General features: G+C 48.2%; 7 protein-coding genes across 7 annotated transcripts; 6 read left to right on the top strand and 1 right to left on the bottom strand.

The window, feature by feature from the left end:
- The first annotated feature begins 274 nt into the window (after window positions 1–274).
- On the top strand, window positions 275–4,875 carry FVEG_05984 (hypothetical protein). The gene is made up of 2 exons (XM_018894207.1): window positions 275–1,004; window positions 1,059–4,875. The coding sequence occupies exons 1-2, from the start codon at window positions 685–687 to the stop codon at window positions 4,558–4,560; spliced, it is 3,822 nt and encodes a 1,273-aa protein (XP_018751233.1). The 5' UTR covers window positions 275–684; the 3' UTR covers window positions 4,561–4,875.
- Window positions 4,840–7,293, bottom strand: FVEG_05983 (hypothetical protein). Its single transcript, XM_018894206.1, has 2 exons — window positions 6,666–7,293; window positions 4,840–6,619 (listed from the first exon to the last, which is right to left on the bottom strand). The coding sequence occupies exons 1-2, from the start codon at window positions 6,894–6,896 to the stop codon at window positions 5,333–5,335; spliced, it is 1,518 nt and encodes a 505-aa protein (XP_018751232.1). The 5' UTR covers window positions 6,897–7,293; the 3' UTR covers window positions 4,840–5,332.
- A 90-nt stretch (window positions 7,294–7,383) lies between these two features.
- FVEG_05982 (hypothetical protein) lies at window positions 7,384–9,415 on the top strand. Its single transcript, XM_018894205.1, has one exon. The coding sequence runs from the start codon at window positions 7,681–7,683 to the stop codon at window positions 8,953–8,955; it is 1,275 nt and encodes a 424-aa protein (XP_018751231.1). The 5' UTR covers window positions 7,384–7,680; the 3' UTR covers window positions 8,956–9,415.
- A 615-nt stretch (window positions 9,416–10,030) lies between these two features.
- FVEG_05981 (hypothetical protein) lies at window positions 10,031–12,470 on the top strand. The gene is made up of 6 exons (XM_018894204.1): window positions 10,031–10,570; window positions 10,616–10,928; window positions 10,988–11,146; window positions 11,193–11,260; window positions 11,312–11,775; window positions 11,824–12,470. Exons 1-6 carry the CDS (start codon window positions 10,414–10,416, stop codon window positions 12,175–12,177), a joined length of 1,515 nt encoding a protein of 504 aa, XP_018751230.1. The 5' UTR covers window positions 10,031–10,413; the 3' UTR covers window positions 12,178–12,470.
- A 183-nt stretch (window positions 12,471–12,653) lies between these two features.
- Window positions 12,654–13,772, top strand: FVEG_05980 (hypothetical protein; the record flags this gene model as incomplete). The annotated part of the gene is made up of 1 exon (XM_018894203.1): window positions 12,654–13,772. One exon carries the CDS (start codon window positions 12,654–12,656, stop codon window positions 13,770–13,772), a length of 1,119 nt encoding a protein of 372 aa, XP_018751229.1.
- A 445-nt stretch (window positions 13,773–14,217) lies between these two features.
- FVEG_05979 (hypothetical protein) lies at window positions 14,218–14,951 on the top strand (the record flags this gene model as incomplete). Its single annotated transcript, XM_018894202.1, has 2 exons — window positions 14,218–14,557; window positions 14,599–14,951. 2 exons carry the CDS (start codon window positions 14,218–14,220, stop codon window positions 14,949–14,951), a joined length of 693 nt encoding a protein of 230 aa, XP_018751228.1.
- Window positions 14,952–16,841: 1,890 nt separating this feature from the next.
- On the top strand, window positions 16,842–17,975 carry FVEG_05978 (hypothetical protein; the record flags this gene model as incomplete). The annotated part of the gene is made up of 1 exon (XM_018894201.1): window positions 16,842–17,975. One exon carries the CDS (start codon window positions 16,842–16,844, stop codon window positions 17,973–17,975), a length of 1,134 nt encoding a protein of 377 aa, XP_018751227.1.
- Window positions 17,976–18,455: the final 480 nt, after the last annotated feature.

Here is an 18,455-nt window from a genome sequence, read left to right as displayed (position 1 = left end):
AAAGAAAATAAAAAGGTTGAAAATAGAACTGAAGCGCGCGGTTCTAAGATATTTCGCTAGTGACCGTTTCTTTGGCGCTTGTCAAGCCGTCGCCCTCATTGATTCACAGCCAACGAACCCCAGACAACTCTCAGCGTTCCAAACACAAAGGGGTTGCTGTTTCAGAGGGAGCCAATAAGCCTCTGATGTCATGGGTGACCCCAGAGTGCCCAGTTTTTGGTGCTTAAGAGCGTATTGTCCTGTCGGCAGAATGCCAGGTGCAGAAGAGGGCTCCAGTGATATTCCCTGTAGCTCCCACTGTCCCAAATCGCGTCCAATCATTCACGGCTTTGTTCTTCTTTTGGAATCGCCTGCCGCCCATAAAGCGACAGGGGTCGCCAACCATGACGCGAGCTAGCTTCACAGGTCAACACTACCAAATATCTTGGAAACCTTCCCTTTTGTCACCACCTTTTACCTAGATTTTCTCTTCTCTCATGAACCTCACAAATTGTTTGCCTATTGATTCGCCAGTCTCGTGGTCGACTGTTATGAAACATCAATCAACACAAACATAATTCTTCGCAACACCCTTTATTATCGTTTGAGAAAAGGTCCTTTCTTACCTACTCCCCGTCCGGGGCGCTCTCCCTCCTCCCACGCTCCGTTCACAAGTTCGCTCTTGTCGTCGACCTCAACCCGAAAATGTCTTCGACAGAAGCCGACGCTTCGGCGTCGGCGACCGATTCTGCGAGCGGGACAGCATCATCTGTAGCCAGCACTATCGCGAGCTCCTTGATCTCCTCTGCTATCTCTGCTTCTGAAACGCTTAGCGGATCCCGGACGACTTCTGATGAGCCAACAACAACGACTTCAGGAGTGCTGGGATCGTCAACCAGCGCTGCCGACAAGGACAAAGGAATTGGCATCGTTAGTTTCCTCACTGCCGTGGCTGTCGCCGTGGCCATTTTTGCGGTTCAGGTTTTACTATTTCTTTTCCTTCGTAACAAGTTGGCTCGAATATTGTAAGTCGACTCAATCCTGGTCTTCCAAAAGTTAATCGCTAACCCAATCTCCAGCAAACCGAAAACTTACCTTGTCCCCGAACGCGAACGAACAGAACCCCCACCGAGAGGAATCGTGAGTATGATGAAGACGTTATGGCACTATGGAGATCGAGAAGTGATCGAGAAATGTGGTCTCGATGCCTACTTCTTTCTGCGCTACTTGAAGACTCTTCTCATTATATTTACTCCCATTTGCGGCATCGTCATGCCAATTCTTATTCCCATGAACTATGTCGGCGGTCGTGGCCAGAAGGTCGATGTCAAAGACGATGACGACGAGAGGAATGAAGGTACACCCACTGGATTAGACACTCTCGCTTGGGGTAACGTCAGTCCGAATAATACAAGCAGATATGCTGCTCATCTATTGATGGCCATTCTCGTGGTTATATGGGTGTGCTGGGTATTTTTCTTCGAGTTACGAGTCTATATTAAGGTTCGACAAGATTACCTCACCAGTGCAGAGCACCGACTTCGAGCTTCTGCCACTACAGTACTTGTCAGTTCTATTCCCGCCAAATGGCTCAGTGAGGAGGCACTCATGGGCCTTTTCGATGTGTTCCCTGGTGGAATTCGAAACGTTTGGCTCAATCGAGATTTATCGAGTCTGCTCGACAAAGTGAAGGAACGAGACGAGATTCACGCGAAGCTTGAATCAGCACAAACAGATCTCATAAAGGACGCAAAAAAGGCACAGCTGAAGCAGAAGAAAGCGGCGGAAAAGAAGGAACGCAAAGAAATGAAGCTCGGTTCGCTTAGCAAGCAGGAACGGGCAGATCGACAGGCGGAAGAAGATGCCGAAGCTCACCGAATGGCGATGAGCCCTGGAGGTACCACTGCTGGCGACAAGCACGACGTTCCTCATACTGTTGATGCTGGTGTTCGCGAGTCTCAATACGAGAACTTCAACAACGGCACTCAGAATAAGTCTGACGACGACAAGAGCCAATCTAAGGGATTTAAGGTGCCCCTCTTGGGTGATCCTCTGGCTAAAGTCGGCCATGGCATTTTGGGTGTTGTTTCTAAAGCCGGAAACAACGTGGATGAGACCCTAGAGACAACCAATGGCTTCATTGGCATGAACCAACCGAATGAGCCTCGAGCTCCGTCGCGAAGCTCTGATCGATATCGGCTTCGGCCTTCAGTTGACGTGGAAGACAACAGTCCCACCTCGGAATCTCAACGAGCGCAAAACAACGAGTCGCGTAACACTAACAGGTTATCGGCTGAGAGTACCACTGCTATTAACCCAAGATCAAGAACGCCTAAGCCAGTTGGCAACACCGTCCGAAAGCTCGCGAACGAGGATGACATCTACCTGAAAGAGGATGTCAAGTGGTGGCAGTTTTGGAAACCACCTCCTGGTGCTTATGCTTCGCCTGTGCCCCAGGGAGAAGCTGCTGCGGCTTACATGGAAGGCAAATCAACCGAGAGCAAGCCACTTTGGCAAAGAATTAAGTACGCTCTCCCATTCATGAGCCCGGATGTGGAAGAGCCTACCGAGTATCCTGAGGCATACAACCCTGATTACCAAGAAGATGCAGAGCCCGCGGAATGGGAGAAATATCTTAAGAAGAAAGATCGCCCAACCCATCGTCTGCCCCTCTTTGGAAAGAAATGGCTTTTCGCTGTGCCATTTGTCACCAAGAAGGTTGATTCGATCTACTGGTGTCGACAGGAGCTGGCCCGTTTGAATCTGGAAATTGAGGAGGATCAGAAGCACCCTGAGCGATTCCCGCTTATGAACTCAGCCTTTATCCAGTTCAACCACCAGGTTGCAGCACATATGGCTTGCCAAAGCGTCATCCACCACGTTCCCAAACAAATGGCCCCAAGAATCAACGAGGTCTCTCCGAAGGATGTTATTTGGAACAACATGGCATTTTCATGGTGGCAGGAATGGTTGCGATCGGCACTCGTTTTCACAACTGTCATTGGTATGATCATACTCTGGGCTATTCCTGTGGCTTGGACAGCTGCCTTGAGTCAACTCGATAACCTCATTCGAAACAATGAATGGCTGTCTTTTTTGAAGGAAAACGAGGCTGTCCACAACATTGCCAAGGCCGTGGCAGGTGTCTTGCCTGCCGTTGTCCTCGGTCTGCTCTTGTTCCTGGTCCCCCTTCTTCTTGACTTCCTCGCCGAATTCAAAGGTGCGAAGACAGGATCCCAGAAGACTGAGTTTGTGCAGATCTTCTATTTCGTCTTCCTCTTCATTCAAGTTTTCCTGATTGTCTCAATCGCGTCGTTCTTCGCGGCCTCTATTGACGAGCTGTATAACAACGTGAGGAAACTTAACACGGTGGAATCCGTTTTGAACCTACTCGCCTACAATCTACCGACTGCTGCCAACTACTTTTTCTCCTACATGATTCTGCAGGCCATGTCCACAAGCTCAGCGACTCTTCTCCAGCTTGGCGCACTCTTTGTGTGGTATATCCTTGCCAGGATTCTCGACAGTACTGCCCGTAACAAGTGGTCTCGAAACACCAACTTGCGCCAGATCAAATGGGGATCATTCTTCCCTATCTACACCAACTTTGCGTGTATCGCGATCATCTACTGCGTCATTGCACCACTGATTTCGGTTTTCGCAATCATCACTTTTGGTCTTCTGTGGTTTGCTCAGCGATACGCTATGCTCTATGTCAATCGATTCGAACACGATACAGGCGGTGTCTTGTATCCTCGTGCTATCAACCAGACTTTCACAGGCATTTACTTCATGGAACTTTCCATTGCTGGTTTATTCTTCATCGTGAAGGACGAACATGGAAATAGCACCTGCACGCCTCATGGCACAATCATGATTGTGGTTTTCTTCCTTACCATTATCTACCAGGTACTTCTCAACTTCTCTTTCTCTCCACTCTTCCGCTACCTCCCCATCACTTTTGAAGATGAGGCAGTTTTGCGAGATGAAGCATTCCAGCGTGCTCAAGATCGCCGTCTTGGCCTTTATGACGACGATGACCTTCCCGAGGAAGACGACGACATGCAGGCAAAAGAGAAGGCTGCACAGCCTGAAACGAACCATGATATTGAGCTGCGAAGGTTTGGCACACTTCGACGACCCGTGAAACAGGTTGGAACATGGGCTAGGGACGGAGGACAACAACTCCGCAAGATCGCGGTTGTCAATAAGGCAAAAGACAAGAACAAGAGAGCATCAGCCTATCGACGACAGCACCGACAGAAAGATATCGAAGCGCAGCGTGCCATTGGTGAAGCGCTCTTCGGAGGAATTCACGACGAAATCGAAGATCTTACTCCTGATGAGAGAGATGCTCTCACTAGACACGCGTTTCAGCATGAAGCTCTTCGAGCTCGTCGACCTACTGTCTGGATTCCTCGCGACGATCTGGGCATCAGCGATGATGAGATTCGTCGAACACAGGCGTACAGCGAACACATCTGGATCAGCAATGAGGGCACGGCTCTTGACAGCAAGGTCCGTGTCGTTTATGGCAGGGCTCCTCCAGATTTCTCAGAGGTAGACTTGATCAACCTGTAAACGAAATGGGGTGGTTAGGAAAGGAACGTGATACCGACGAGGGGTTTAGCATTAGATGATATACTGCTCGGGTTTGTTTTAGCATTCACGTTTATATTGCATTGCGTCTGTGGCTAAGATATGTCTGTCGCTCGTTCACCACAGCTTGCTGGCAAGATGTGGTATTACAGATGTATCAGGGCGGATGGACTTCATTGCATGCCTGGCTCTTAGTTTGTCTTTTTCATTCTGGATACAAGCGATGGTGCTGGGGAGAAATTCTGATTTTTTATACTCCTTAGATGATACAATTCATAAATTTCATTCCTACGAGCATGATATGGTACAGTGTGTTCTATGTGTGAATCGATCCAGTGCATTGCAACTTCAGTAGTTCGTGCGTACCCATCCCCATAGATTTCAATCAATCTTTGTTCTAGCTTTCAAGTCAATACATTTCCTTCAGCGTTGTTCGGTTCTCAAGTACTCAACACACGGTGGCGAGACACTTGTTGTCAAGTGGAACAATAAATGGACTATCAATGTTGTACAGTCTACTCTTAAGACGCCATGCCAAGCAGGCGATAAAATAGGTATACGCAAGTCTAACACGCAAGCTCATCAAAAGTAAGAAAAGTGCAGTAACAAAAAAACGCCCTTTTTCCAATGTCTGTATGTCGTGAACCCATCTAATATCCCGCACCGCACAGAAAATACCGCGTGTGCCAACAGCGCCGACGTGTTAATTCCTTCATCACTCATGTCAGCCAGACCCAAACGTGTAGATTTGAGGTTATTGCTTTCTTTGCTCGGATTTTCGCGTGTCTTCGAGTTCTTTGCGGATCATGTCGTTGAAGACTTCAGGGTTGTCAAGGTAGAGATGGTGACCGGCCTTGGGGACGAGGAGGACCTTTGCACTGCCGTTTTCTCGCTTCTTTTCTTCTTCGGTGGCGTTTTCGAGAGCCTTTTGTCTCGTTTCTTTGAGTTTCTCTTCTGATGCTAGACCGCCTGCGACGTCCATCCAATCGTTCTCTCCGTACATGAACACTACTGGTATACCGGTTTCTTTGACTGTGGTTCCGTCGGGTTTTGTGATGGTTTGACGGCCGACTTCTTGGATGCGATCGATAACGGGACGACGAGCGTATGCGCCGGGTGCGAGGATGTAGGCTAGAGCATATTCACCACTGCCCTTTTGCTTAAAGATCGAGAAGGAGTAATCGTGAAGAGCTTGTGATTCAGCTGGTGGTAGATGATTGAAGCGTCGGAAACTCCAGCCTGAGACGAATCGTGGACCGAGAGGACCGCTCATTCGGACGATGCTGAAGGGAGAAATGTTCTGGTCCCAGAGCCAGACGAACCAGCCTGGCAGAGGTCGTCGTAGGACGTTTGAAGCAGGCTTGTGCTTTTTGAGAGTACCGTTTTGATCGGTTGCGCTTTGTTGATCTTGTGTGATTTCGTTTTGGATCGTTGATGTGTTCGGTTCGGGCATGGAGGCGTTGACGGCGTAGGGATCAGATGGGATACCGACTGGAGAAGCGAGAATGAGCTTTTTAAGTCGGCCTGGATATTTGATGGCGTATGAAACTGCGAGATAACCACCGAGCGAGTGACCAAGGAGTGTGAACTGTTCGAGCTTTCTGGCCTTTCGCCATTCTTCTAGCGCATCGACGAACCAACCCTCTGCTTCCATGACTTGATCCTCCTTCTTCTTGGCATGGATCTTGAAAGCCGGTCGTGATGAGTTTCCGCAGCCCAGCATGTCCAGCGCATAGAGCTTGAGTCCCTTCATGCGAGAAATAGGCTCAAAGTTCTTGTAGAAGAAACCGAGACCAGCGCCGTATCCGTGGATCATGACGAGAGCATCCTCCTCCTTTTCTCCGACTCGCTCGACGGTAACTTCGTTCAAGGCTCGGTTTTTCCCGGAAAGATGGACCATTGTTCGTCGCCATACTCGTGTACCGTATGGATCAGGTCGTTCGGGGGTATCGATGTTTGTAATACTGTCGTTTGCCTCCTTAAGGTGCGGCATAAGGTTCAACAAATTGCGCTCAACGGCTTGCGGTGCCAAACTCGTCCACTACAAATTATTAATTCCCACTCCTCAATTATGTCGGGCTACGTACCCATTGATACGCAGCATCTTTATAACCAAGCGGAAACAAAAACGCATGCGAGGGCTTCAGCTCAGCCTGTTTAATCTCCTCCGGCGCATCGGCAACTCTCCCACCATGAGGCGGACGAACGGTACCGTCAGTACTCATACTGCGTGTAGATGTAGTAGTATTAAAAGCGGTGATTGAAGAAGAAAGTCGCGATATAGGAAGTACCGCAGAAGAAGGTTGAAGTCTAAGCATTCCTTGCCTGGGGGGAGGGCGAGGTTAATAAGTGTTCAACCTCGACCTCTCTACCTCTATAGCGACACTGGGTAAAAAAAAAACACTCTGGAAATTAATGGATGACGCCTCGTTTCGTGACGCAACAGGCACACAGCGGCCGGAGTTAAGGTACGAAAAAGTCGGGGTTTGAAACAAGCTCCGGGCCGTGGACAAGTCCGCAAGAGTAAGAAGAGTAAGATTGCGGAGAATTGGACTTGATTGTTTACTTGTTTGGGTAAGCGACAGAGGCTGAGCTGAGTAGGCTGGTAGATATAGAGAGAAGAGAACAGATTTAATTAGATTGACTCTGTAATAGTGAAAGAATATCTTGTAATGGGAAAAACGGAATATATCGGTTTATCATGTACTCGGTACCCGTTGTGGTTCCCCAACGTGTTGGGGCAATCCACTACAATTGGCGGTACTTGGTACCCCATTTACCGAGCGAGAGCCAGAGCCTTCAGATGGGATCTCTCTTTTGGCTTGTGATGACGATGGAAGCGGGTCAAAGAAACCGAACCATCTTCTCCCCAGGAAAATAGGGAACTAATTAAAACAAAGCAAAGCACCAAAAGAATCACACGACTCGCCCACGTTGATCAACAAAAACACCAACAAATTCCCAACTGACTCGGCCAACAAATCACAGCTCGGCTTCCCGCTCTCTCCCTTCGACCACCTGACGATTTCCCTATCCCTCTTCCAGTTGCATGGCATCGAGCTCTCTTTGACCCTGGCTGCCCCTCAGCCTCCAACCAAAAAAATGTCCGACGATGTCGATTCCATCGTCAAAGGCGCTTCAGCTCCTACGCAAGGAGCAAAAGATGTCGCTGGCGCGAGTCCCATCCTCCCCACCACTGCCAAACAGGGCGATCCGCTGCATCACACGCCGAGTTCACCGTCCATGATCTATCTCAACCTGTTGATCCTCGAAGCTTCGCTGCGCGCACAATTCCTCGAACTACGAGCTCGGAAGCGACATCATACTTTCTTTCTCACACTGCTGTCACTGTGGATCGCTGGTTTTGGATATGCTCTCTTCCTCGCACCGCGTGAGGACGGTCGTGGTGTAGGTGGTTCTATCTACTGGGCTGTCGAGGGTGCAGAGAAGGTGTGCTTCATGGGCGGTATCATCACTGCGATACTCGTCTGGGCGACTGGGATCTGGGAGCGTGGAATTCGCTGGCCGAGACGATGGTTTGTCATTTCGAATAGAGGACTACGGGGCTTCAACTGCAAGCTGATCATAATACGACGGACGTGGTGGGCCGAGGCACTCTCGACGATTGGATTCTTCTTGACATACGGACTCTTTTCCCACACGGCTAGTTCATCGTATCGATACGTCGAGCCGAGTCTCTTGCGAGAGGTGGAGAAGGAACTCCAGATCACGAGCGATACACACCCGACGCTGATACTGCCCCACGAAGATGAGGAGAAGGGCGGTCACGAGGAGGATCTAGCGCCCGGCGGAGACTACGTCAAACTGCTCCTCCTAGCGAAACCTTTCTCTGCTACGTTCCGCGAGAACTGGGAGCTATACAGGACAGAATACTGGGAGAAAGAAAACGAGCGCCGAGCCCTGCTGCGGCAAAAAGTCAAAGAGCGTGATAGCCAACTCGTCAAGCAACAATACGGCTGGCTATGGTGGCTCCCCGGCCGCCAACCGCGACGCCACGAGCCGGAGAAGACACCACCGCGTCACATCGCCGTTGAGCGCGAACGGCGTCGTCGCGGAAGCAGTGTGCGCCGCGCATCCACAAGCTCAACACGAGCGCCTACGCCTATCGTTGAGGAAGAGAATTCTGTTAGCAGACGGCCTAGTAGCGGGTCTATGTCAGCGCGGCGCAAGAGGCTGTCTACGAGTTCGAAGCCCAAGAGGCCTGGGACAGATTCGAGGTCTGTTACGCCGGATTTTCCGTCGCCGCTGGCGAGGGAGAGTAGTGTGACGGATACGCCTGATTCTGGACCTGAGGGCGGCAAGGTTTTGAGGAATTCGAGTTCGAGATCGACTGTTGGGTCGAAGGAGCGGGATTAGGTTCTTGGAAACGATGTAGATGCTGTTTAGTGTATGTTGAGTGGTTGGCAATGTTGAGAATACCATAGTTCTTGATGGGCTTTATTCGATGTGAGGTTCTGCACCTAGTTGGTCGACCACCTCCGGTTTTCCTTTAGAGTCGCCATTGTGTGATTATCTCGGCCGGGAATCACGCTGTATGAGATCCGCCCCCAACTTTGTGAAGTGTTCGTTGACAAGCACCCTTGTTGGCTGTCTTTACATATGCAGATATCCATATTCAGAGTGAAAATGCTTCTGGTGGTGATGTATGATAGGCCGATGAGTTAAGGTTACAATCAGTGAGAAATCTCACATCTGTCCTTGTTCCCTGTCTAGTTCGTCAATTGAGTTTCTTGGGAGATATGAGATGCAGTGAGTAACGAGTCATTGACATGCGAGTCGTAAGCAAGGCAGGGTAGGATAGGAGGATTATGCAGGGTGTCCAATGATACCAGGTCCAAAGAGACCTCGTGCCGACTACAAGTTCGGTAGTGATACAAGACACTTTGAATGGTATTGGTAAATCGCATTGGTCTTATAATATCGGCGTTCTGATGCCGTGGAACTATAACTCTTCTAGCCTCTCAACTAGAACCATCACCATCGGTCTAAAGAGTGCCGAGAAGGCATTGCCTATTATTCAGAAACCAATGTCACTCTTATCTCGCATTCTTATCTTCCTCGCTATATAGTCCCGAAACCATACTATAAATTGTGGAATAATCGAACGGCAGTACTCCGTAGAATAAAAAACCCGCACCATCGCCCGGCGCCCTTCCCGAAATCGGCCGCTCGGCATCTCCGAATCGATATCAGAAAACAGAAAACAGCATTTCCGCCAGATCCCATATCCTCGCCACACCCATAGACTCAACGATAGGTAGTATACGAACGAACTATACATAAGCAGGCAACTTGTAAACAGTCTCATGACCCAATTCCAAAGGAAATGCAAGTCCAAGTCTCGTGAACAAAACTTCCCCGCGATGTCCAAAGCTTGGCCCATATTCATTCGGCCTTTCACCGAATGAATAAAGAAAACGAAACGAAATACGTAAAAAAACCTGCCATGCCCGGGGCAGTATTTCCCAAACCGGCATCATGATACCCGCCGGGGCCCTCTTGGCCGGCGGGCTGCCCTATCTACAGTGGAGTTTTGTCGCTCCCTGCCTATTCCATCGTACAATAGCAGCGTAACGCTGTGTAAATAGTATAAGCGAAAATCTGGGGTAGAGTAGCTGAGTAGATAGTGTGCGAGTACCGTTATCGCTGAGGAGTTGTCAAAGTTAATTTATTGTTCGCTATCATGGTAAGAGATCATCCGGTAGATAAGACTAGACTGGTAGATATTTAAGTATAGCTGTCTGCCCCTTCGCAAGTATGGAGTTTTGAGTCAAGCGAGTTTAGTTCCGCAGACCTGAGTAGACATTGCCCATCATGTTCTTCAACTGGGACAAATTCCTCTCGCCAAAGCCGTCTCTAGACGTCCCTGCTCTAGAGACGGTTGATCTCAACGACAAAGAGATGGAGAAGAGGATCGTACGAAAACAAGATCTTCGAATCATGCCTTGGGTCTGCATAACATATCTCCTCAGTATGTTTCCCATAACCCTCTCGCAGTTCGTCACTAACAGATTAGACTACCTCGATCGTGTCAACCTCGGAAACGCAAAGACTCTCAACAATGACTCCCCAGAGCACAACATCGTCTCCCAACTCAACCTCACCGGCCAGAAATACAACATCGCCGTCGCTCTATTCTTCGTCCCCTACGTCCTCATGGAATTCCCCAGCAACATTCTCCTCAAGTACTTTTCGCCTAGTAAATGGATTTCTCGAATCATGGTGTCTTGGGGTATTGTCACCATCTGCACTGCTGCTGTCACGACATATGGTGGATTGTTGGCTGTGAGAATCATGCTTGGTTTGGCTGAGGCTGGTTTCTTCCCTGGGTAAGTCGACAGTGAGGTTCAGTATGAGTGAGTGAGGGTGGGTGTGCTAATGAGGATAGTATCATGATGTATCTCTGCTTTTGGTACAAGCCTGAGGAGAGAGCTACGCGAATGGCTATCTTTGCTTCGAGTGTTGCTGTTGCGGGTGCTTTTGGTGGAATTCTTGCGACGGGTATTTCGTTCCTTAACGGAAAGGCTGGTCTGGCTGGATGGCAATGGTGAGTCTCTTACAATCCCTTCTAATGACCCATCTAACATCAACAGGCTCTTTGTCCTTGAGGGTATTCCCGCTGTCATTGTTGGAGTCTTGGTGTGGTTCTTTCTCCCTGACTGTAAGTCTCTGACCCAAAATATCCCTTGAATAATATGTTGATCTGTGATAGACCCCCAAACCGTCTCCTGGCTCTCCCCCGAAGAACGCGCCTTCGCCGTCAAGCGTCTCGGCCCTTACGCCCCCTCCATGAACGACAAGCACTGGGACAGCAAAGTCGCCAAGGACACCGTCTCTGACCCTTTCTTCTGGCTCTTCGCCATCGCCTACTTCTTCATGGCCAACTCCCTCAACGCCTTTGGATACTTTGCCCCCTCTATCGTCTCATCGCTCGGCTTCAAGGGCTACAAGGCTCAGCTCCTGACCGTCCCTCCTAACGTCTTTGCTGTCTTCATCATTGTGGGCAATTGTCTGCATAGTGATAAGACCAAGGAGCGCTCGAAGCATGTCATGGGTGGTTTGGCGTTTGTTGCGACGGGTTATTTGCTCCTTGCTGTTGTTAAGCATTGGGGGGCGAGATATTTTGCTGTTTGTATTATTGCTTGTACCAACGCCGCTGTTCTTCCCTTCGTTGCTGTAAGTTACTCCCTTTTATCGCCGATTACATATACTGACTTGCAAAAGCACCGAACTGCCACCGTCCGAGGCTCAACTGCCACTGCGCTCGCAACAGGAGGAATGATCGCCATCTCCAACACAGGCGGTATCACAGCACCTTTCCTCTTCCCCTCCAGCACAGGACCCATGTACTCTATGGGTAACTGGACTGTTTTCGCATTCCTCATCGCTGCTGCTTGCATCACTGGCTACGTGTGGTATGTGTTTGGTGCTCACAGTGGTTACCGAACTGGTGATGCTACCGAGACTGGACACTTTGAGGTTCTGGATGTTGGTGACAAGGATCCCAACCAGGTCATGGACCAGGCTATGGAGAATGAAAAGGCCAAGGATAAGGTCAAGGCTATGGATATGGCTTAAATGTTTGGGATACTTTACCTAAAAGTTATGATTGACGTACGAAATACCTGGTTATAAAATATCTACATGGGTTTATTTTTCTGAACTAAAGTTCTGTGCAAAATGTAGTATGATTCAGCCAAAGCCAAACTTATTCTACTCCCTGCGAAGGAGACAATAAGCTGACAGCTCATTTATTTAAGGCTTTGAAGATATTAGGATGGACTGAGGAGAATTTCTATAAAATCTTCTAAATTTATGTTAATTTGCCTGTATTATGACCAATATTTGAACATTTTATACTCGATTCGATGAAACTTTATCTACAAGGTATCCATACATTGCGTTTGCCTGCCTGACAAGCTTTTGCATCTCATAGTTTAAATGACTTACACTTTCCCATCATGTAGGTATTAAAGGAATTTCTTCCCCTGTTACTCTGTTCCTCCACTTCAAGGTCTTTCCCCTAATTAGGACCTCACAACATGATCGCCAACATGGGATCTAATCTTGGGCATTCTATCCATCCTATGCTCTCATCGAACCTCCTTGGCGACGGTTCTATCCGTATTCAGTCAGCGCCAGGCAAGGAGTCGACCTTGCTACTTACCCAAGACGATGCTCATTACGAGGACGATGCAGAAGACGAGATCGAAGACAATTATGAAGACGATGCTGAAGACCAGAGTCACCCCGAAGAAGACGACATCGAGCTGAAGAACTACATCGACGACTTCGCAGATGCTCTCAAGAAGCAGTCAGCGACTGAGATTGATGACACCTTCAATGAGAAGCTGGCCGAGATGGTCTACGGCTCAAACATGATCGAGGCGGTCGGCAGCAGCCTCGACATCACAAGTGAGCTCTGCCGAGACATTTTCGCCGGGGGAACAGACGCAGACGACGTTGAGATCAGCGATCATGATCCAGCTTATAAGGCTATCCAGACGGAACTCATCGAGAAGTGCAAGCCTAGTGCACATGAAGACGTGCTCCGAACCCGGCGCGAGGTTGTCCAGCACGCAAAGGCTGCGTACTACATCATGAACGAAGTCGCCATCAAGGGAAAGGACCTATCCGACGAGATCATCCTAGAAACCCACCGTCTCTTGACGTATAAAATCGATAGTCCGGATGGCATTCCCTCAAGCGAGTATGGGGGGATTTATCGAGATTGCCCAGTCCAACGCGGCTTCAACTCTTTCCCTCATCAGTCTACAGTCCCAAAAGCCATTCGAGATCTGACAGCCTCTCTTAAAGCTGACATCGCAGCAGCAGAGGAGAGCGTAAAGGTTGACCCTGTGGCTCTAGCAGCCAAATACTGCCATAAATTCGTCAACATCCACCCTTTCCTCGACGGCAACAGCCGGACATGCCGTCTTATTCTGAATACAATTCTTCTCAAGTGTGGTGGTTGCTTCGTTTGGTTCGGAAAGAATCCAATGGAGCGTAAGGAGTATTTGGATATTGCAGCAGAGGGATTCGCTGCTGAGGCTATGGCTACGCAACAGGAGGAAATGGATGATCTACCGGAGGGTTTCAAGCCCAAACACCACAAGAAGCTGGCCACATTCACTCTTAAGCATGTGTATAAATACGTTAGCATATTCAATTAATAGGGCATTATGATGAGTTTAGAAAAAAAGGCATAAAAGGAGTAAAGTCTTACAAGATTTAGGCTATCTCTTGTTGCTTCAAATAATATTATCCTAAGTTTAGAGTAGTTTAGACCATCCTTTTCCTCTCCTCCATTAGGTATGCAGTCTTATCAGGTAACGTCATGAGATCAGCCTTATGCAGAAGGGAGGCACATTCAAATATGCATACCACTGTCGAATCGACGCTTATCAAACTCTTAGCAAAGATGTCACAACTATGCTTACTTGAAGAGAATTGGCGGGAGCGGAATTAAATGCCAGTTATTTGATCCTCTTTGAGAAGGACTCTCCATACCGAATTGAGAACTATATTCTTAAACTTGCCGTCGAGAACTCATTAACTTCTCAATTTACGCACCCAATACTCTTCTACCAATCTTCGCCCCCTCAGTCGTTCAACATCATGGGTGGAGGTCCAGTCAGCCCATCATCAAAGCCCATCCCCAACGCCCGTCTCACGCTTCGCCGCGCAACGATAGATGACTTGGACGACATAACTTGGATAGCCGTTAATGGATCACTAGATGACCCAGGCACAGATTACAGATTCCCATACCGCGATAAGTACCCAGAAGACTTTTGGAAGTGGACAAGAATAGAGCATGAGGAATTATTCGAACGGCCGGATAAACTTGTCATCCTGGTAGTAACAGCACCCGTGCTTGACGATGGAGAAGTCATCCATCAGCCCATTTCTTACGGCGTATGGGACATGAAAGTCACAAGCGACTTTATACCAGGAGGTTCGTGTGGCCCGCTATCTTAAACTCTCTAACAATTACAGACCACGGCATCAACGAACGTCACGACGCAAACAAAAAGCACATGGAAGAATATTCTAAAGCGCTCCCAGCTGGTCTAAAGAAGTATTTTAAGAAATTCGGTTCAGAGCAACTTCCTTTATGGGAGGTAGTTACGCATCCTGACTTTAGGAGGAAGGGAGCAGCGAGTATGATATGTGAATGGGGGCAGAAGGAGGCGAATAAGGATGGGAAGAGTTTGAGTTTGTTAGCTACTCCAATGGGCAAAGGGTTGTATTTGAAGTTGGGGTATCGTGTTCTTGGGAGTGTTGTTGTGCAGGTTGAGGGGGAGGAGGAGAGGATTGTTGTTGATGCTATGGTTAAACACAATAAGTGAGTAAGGGGCTTGACATGGTATGTTGGTATGAATTCCATATCAGGAATACACTTGTTAAATCCTTCGAACGGCCCTTCAGAAGCTGCACCCAGTCCTCAAAGTCGCAGGCTCCAGGCTCCGAATCAGGGGTCCAAAGCAGGTCAGCCAACGAGTATCGAGTTTGGCAAAAATTATCCTAAATCTACGTAAGTGATCTTCTTACTTGAGATCAAAGCCTTTGTTACAAGCATTCTGCAACTCGCACGGATACTCTCGGTCAAACAAAGGTCCATTCTTACCCAGCACACCGGCTTAATGCAACGTCGAACAAGATTAGCAAGAAAGTAACTTCCAATGCTTGTGCTTCCAATTCACTGGAGCTCTTCCCCGGATCTGCATTGTGATCAACACCAGGGGCGTCAGATCATGCAAAAGGTGATACTACTAGAGACAAATAAACTCAAGACGAGTCATTCTCGAATAGCATCACGAGAATCTGCCTATATTTACATGTTGACATGTCAGCTTTAACTATTTCCTACAGAGATCAACAACTCCGCATATCTTGAGGGACCGAGCACGATGATCTTCGTCTCGTCCTCGCTAGTGAGCAATAGTGTCAGAACCGGTTCCTGGGAAGCGGACAACCGTTCCGATCGTGAGCTAAATGGAATGAAGCTGAAACGAAAGAGCGGAATGTAGATCTTTTAGGAGAAGGCGGACGACGCTAGGGACAAGCCACGGGTAACGGTAGACTAATAGTATGGGAGCATTCCCGGGAGACACTGTTTCCGGGATCGGACGCTGCAGGTGAGATGAGTGGTTGTGTCAAGTTCCCCTGAACAATGAGTTTGTCCTGTGGAGGCATTGTCGTCGACCAAGATACTTTGACACCAAGGGACTTGAACAATAAGCAAGGCGTCTTCGAGAAGTTATCTGCACGTAATACTTAGGGCTTTGACTCACATATTGCTTTTTCCTCCTCCACGTGAAGATTCTTCATGCACTCCATTTGGCACGAGGCTGCACATCAATTTAGATGCTAAAATTACCTGCAAGGTTTCTTCAAGCCATGTCTTGTAACGACCCTTGTCGTGATCCTCGCAAAGGTCCCAGTGAAGATATCGCGGGGAAGAAGCATGGGGTTGAAGTGGCTGAATCAAGTGCTCTGTATGACTTCCTGTTTGGCGGTAGTGATCGGCAGAGGATTCTTAGCTTGGCTGAGGTCTGAGGTTCAACTTTGACGAGTTATCAGATCCATCGATATTCCATAGTGTTGAGTACCAGGACGGTAGTAAGCGAGATATCCTTTATTAAACCCAGTCTTACAGATTTGACACCACCATAACTCTCCATTTACAACATCACCAATGACAAACCTCAGTAAAGTTCTTCCAGAAATCTCAACCAGATCATCAAGGATAAAAACTCTCTCACCACAGTGACCACTCCATCATCACAATTATCCTTTCAGCACCCAATAACCAAGCAGACGATGCAAGCCTCACACGGCATATCCCCCACTAACCCCAGAATCCGCCATGATCTACAACAGTCCACTTAGCGCAAACCTTGTCTCTCTCCCAATCCCATGGGATCAACCCTGTCGAGTACCAGATTGGCACGGGACCTGACTCGCTCTTTTCGATTCCAATTCGTGAGAGTTTGCGATGAGGCCTACGCTGCAGTCTGCGGCACAGGCTCCGTGCTCAGACCGTTTATATTACGTAGCGGTCAAAAAAGCTTGTAAGAACTAATAATAATAAGACTGTACGGTTTTAAGACATGGGAAACTTGGATGATGCATGTGGAAAAGTCTGTCAATTCTCCTTTTTCCCCGTTTATATCTACCCATGTTTACCTCGTCAGAAGTAAACGGCGTACCATTCCTTTGGAGAATAACTTATAGCCATGGCCAAAAATGGCTTTGGATCAGGCCTTGAAGGCATATCCCAGACCACAATAACCGTCGTTCTCGTCTTCCTCGCCATATCGCTCTACAACGTCATTGAGCTCAACTTCATCATCTTTGGAACCTTCAAGCGTCACTCCGGTCTCTACTTCTGGTCATTCCTCGTCTCAACATGGGGCATTGCAGTCTACTGCTGTGGTTTCTTCATCAAGTACTACGCCTCTTCAGCGCTGGGATATCTGGCCTCGACGTTCATCTCAGTAGGATGGGTAGCCATGGTCTCGGGCCAGTCCCTCGTCCTATGGTCAAGACTGCATCTCGTTCTGAGGAATAGATTCAGGCTAAAGGCTGTGCTATATATGATCATCATTAATGGCGTTCTTATGCATGGAACTGTTATTCCCATGATCTATGGCTCTTTTTCGCCTAATACAGCTATGTGGAAGGAACCATACTCCATCATGGAGAAGATCCAAGTCACCGTCTTCTTCATACAAGAGATCATCATCTCATGCTTCTACATCTACGAAACAGTCAAGATGATGCGTCTGGAACACACAATGGGCAACAAACGTGGAAGTCGTCGTCTAATGAACCACCTCGTCTACGTCAACATCCTCATCATTCTTCTCGACATCACCATCCTCGGTCTTGAGTACGCCAATCAGTACCAATATCAAACATCCTACAAAGCTTTTGTGTATAGCACAAAACTCAAGCTAGAGTTCACTATTCTTAACCGTCTTGTTGAGATGACTACGGGTAATAAGGATGGCAGCTCTGGACCACGTAGTCACACCGCTGGCACGACGACAGGAAACATGCCGAATATCGCGCTTGATACATTCATCAGCAACAATGTTGACAAGCCACCTGGCGATATATCTTATAGAGCTTATGTCATGGGTGGTGATGAGCGACAGGCTCCTCGTCAGACACCTCGCGATGATGAGGTTGTCATGACTACAGAGGTCATTGTTCAACGGGAAGAGAGAGGAGACGATGATGGTATGAGCATGGGTGGAAAGTCATCTGCCGAATCTACGATTGGAACGTCAAAGGGGCATCATTACGAAAGTGAGGGATTATCGAAATCCTCATCAGAAATACATCTAGCGACACGAGGCTTTTAATCAGGACAGGGACATGACGACTACTCAACACAGCATTTTCTTCATATACACATTATTATATATACCCGGTGTTAGAAAACCACAGCACTACATATTTCTCACATTGAATACACACATTCATCTTCAGCATCACATTCTATGACTGTCTTCCCTTTCAAGAAAACGAGTAATTGCGGCAACGTTCATTCCAAGCCACTTACCCGTTGCCGGGATTCGGCGTTGGAAGTTTGTGTCGTGTCAGCCAAACTCTGTTCACTTAAGCTTTGAACTAATGCTCACGGCATTTATTTCCGTGGGAGGATTGCGAACATGGGAATCTGAAGTCTGGTGGTGTCATGACTCTATGACTGCAACCTTGTAACTTTGGCTAGTCGGAGAATTTCGTAGGTGCTCCTTTCTTTAAGAGGGCGGCCAACTTTATCATTGTTACTAAGATCAGGGGCTAGGTACACAGGTGTCGGAGAAGGTAGCTGGCGAAGG

This window comes from Fusarium verticillioides, chromosome 2 (assembly GCF_000149555.1).
Source record: "Fusarium verticillioides 7600 chromosome 2, whole genome shotgun sequence".
Taxonomy (NCBI): domain Eukaryota; kingdom Fungi; phylum Ascomycota; class Sordariomycetes; order Hypocreales; family Nectriaceae; genus Fusarium; species Fusarium verticillioides.
This window is presented reverse-complemented; position numbering and strand designations above follow the sequence as displayed.

What these genes read in the sequence shown, in the direction of transcription:
- FVEG_05982 (XM_018894205.1), top strand. Translation starts at nt 7,681, where the DNA reads ATGTCCGACGATGTCGATTCCATCGTCAAAGGCGCTTCAGCTCCTACG.
- FVEG_05981 (XM_018894204.1), top strand. Translation starts at nt 10,414, where the DNA reads ATGTTCTTCAACTGGGACAAATTCCTCTCGCCAAAGCCGTCTCTAGAC. An exon ending in GAGGCTGGTTTCTTCCCTGG is followed by an intron (nt 10,929 to 10,987) that starts GTAAGTCGACAG and finishes TAATGAGGATAG; the next exon opens with TATCATGATGTATCTCTGCT. An exon ending in GTGGTTCTTTCTCCCTGACT is followed by an intron (nt 11,261 to 11,311) that starts GTAAGTCTCTGA and finishes GATCTGTGATAG; the next exon opens with ACCCCCAAACCGTCTCCTGG.
- FVEG_05984 (XM_018894207.1), top strand. Translation starts at nt 685, where the DNA reads ATGTCTTCGACAGAAGCCGACGCTTCGGCGTCGGCGACCGATTCTGCG. An exon ending in AACAAGTTGGCTCGAATATT is followed by an intron (nt 1,005 to 1,058) that starts GTAAGTCGACTC and finishes CCCAATCTCCAG; the next exon opens with CAAACCGAAAACTTACCTTG.
- FVEG_05983 (XM_018894206.1), bottom strand. Translation starts at nt 6,896, where the DNA reads ATGCTTAGACTTCAACCTTCTTCTGCGGTACTTCCTATATCGCGACTT. An exon ending in AAGATGCTGCGTATCAATGG is followed by an intron (nt 6,620 to 6,665) that starts GTACGTAGCCCG and finishes AATAATTTGTAG; the next exon opens with TGGACGAGTTTGGCACCGCA.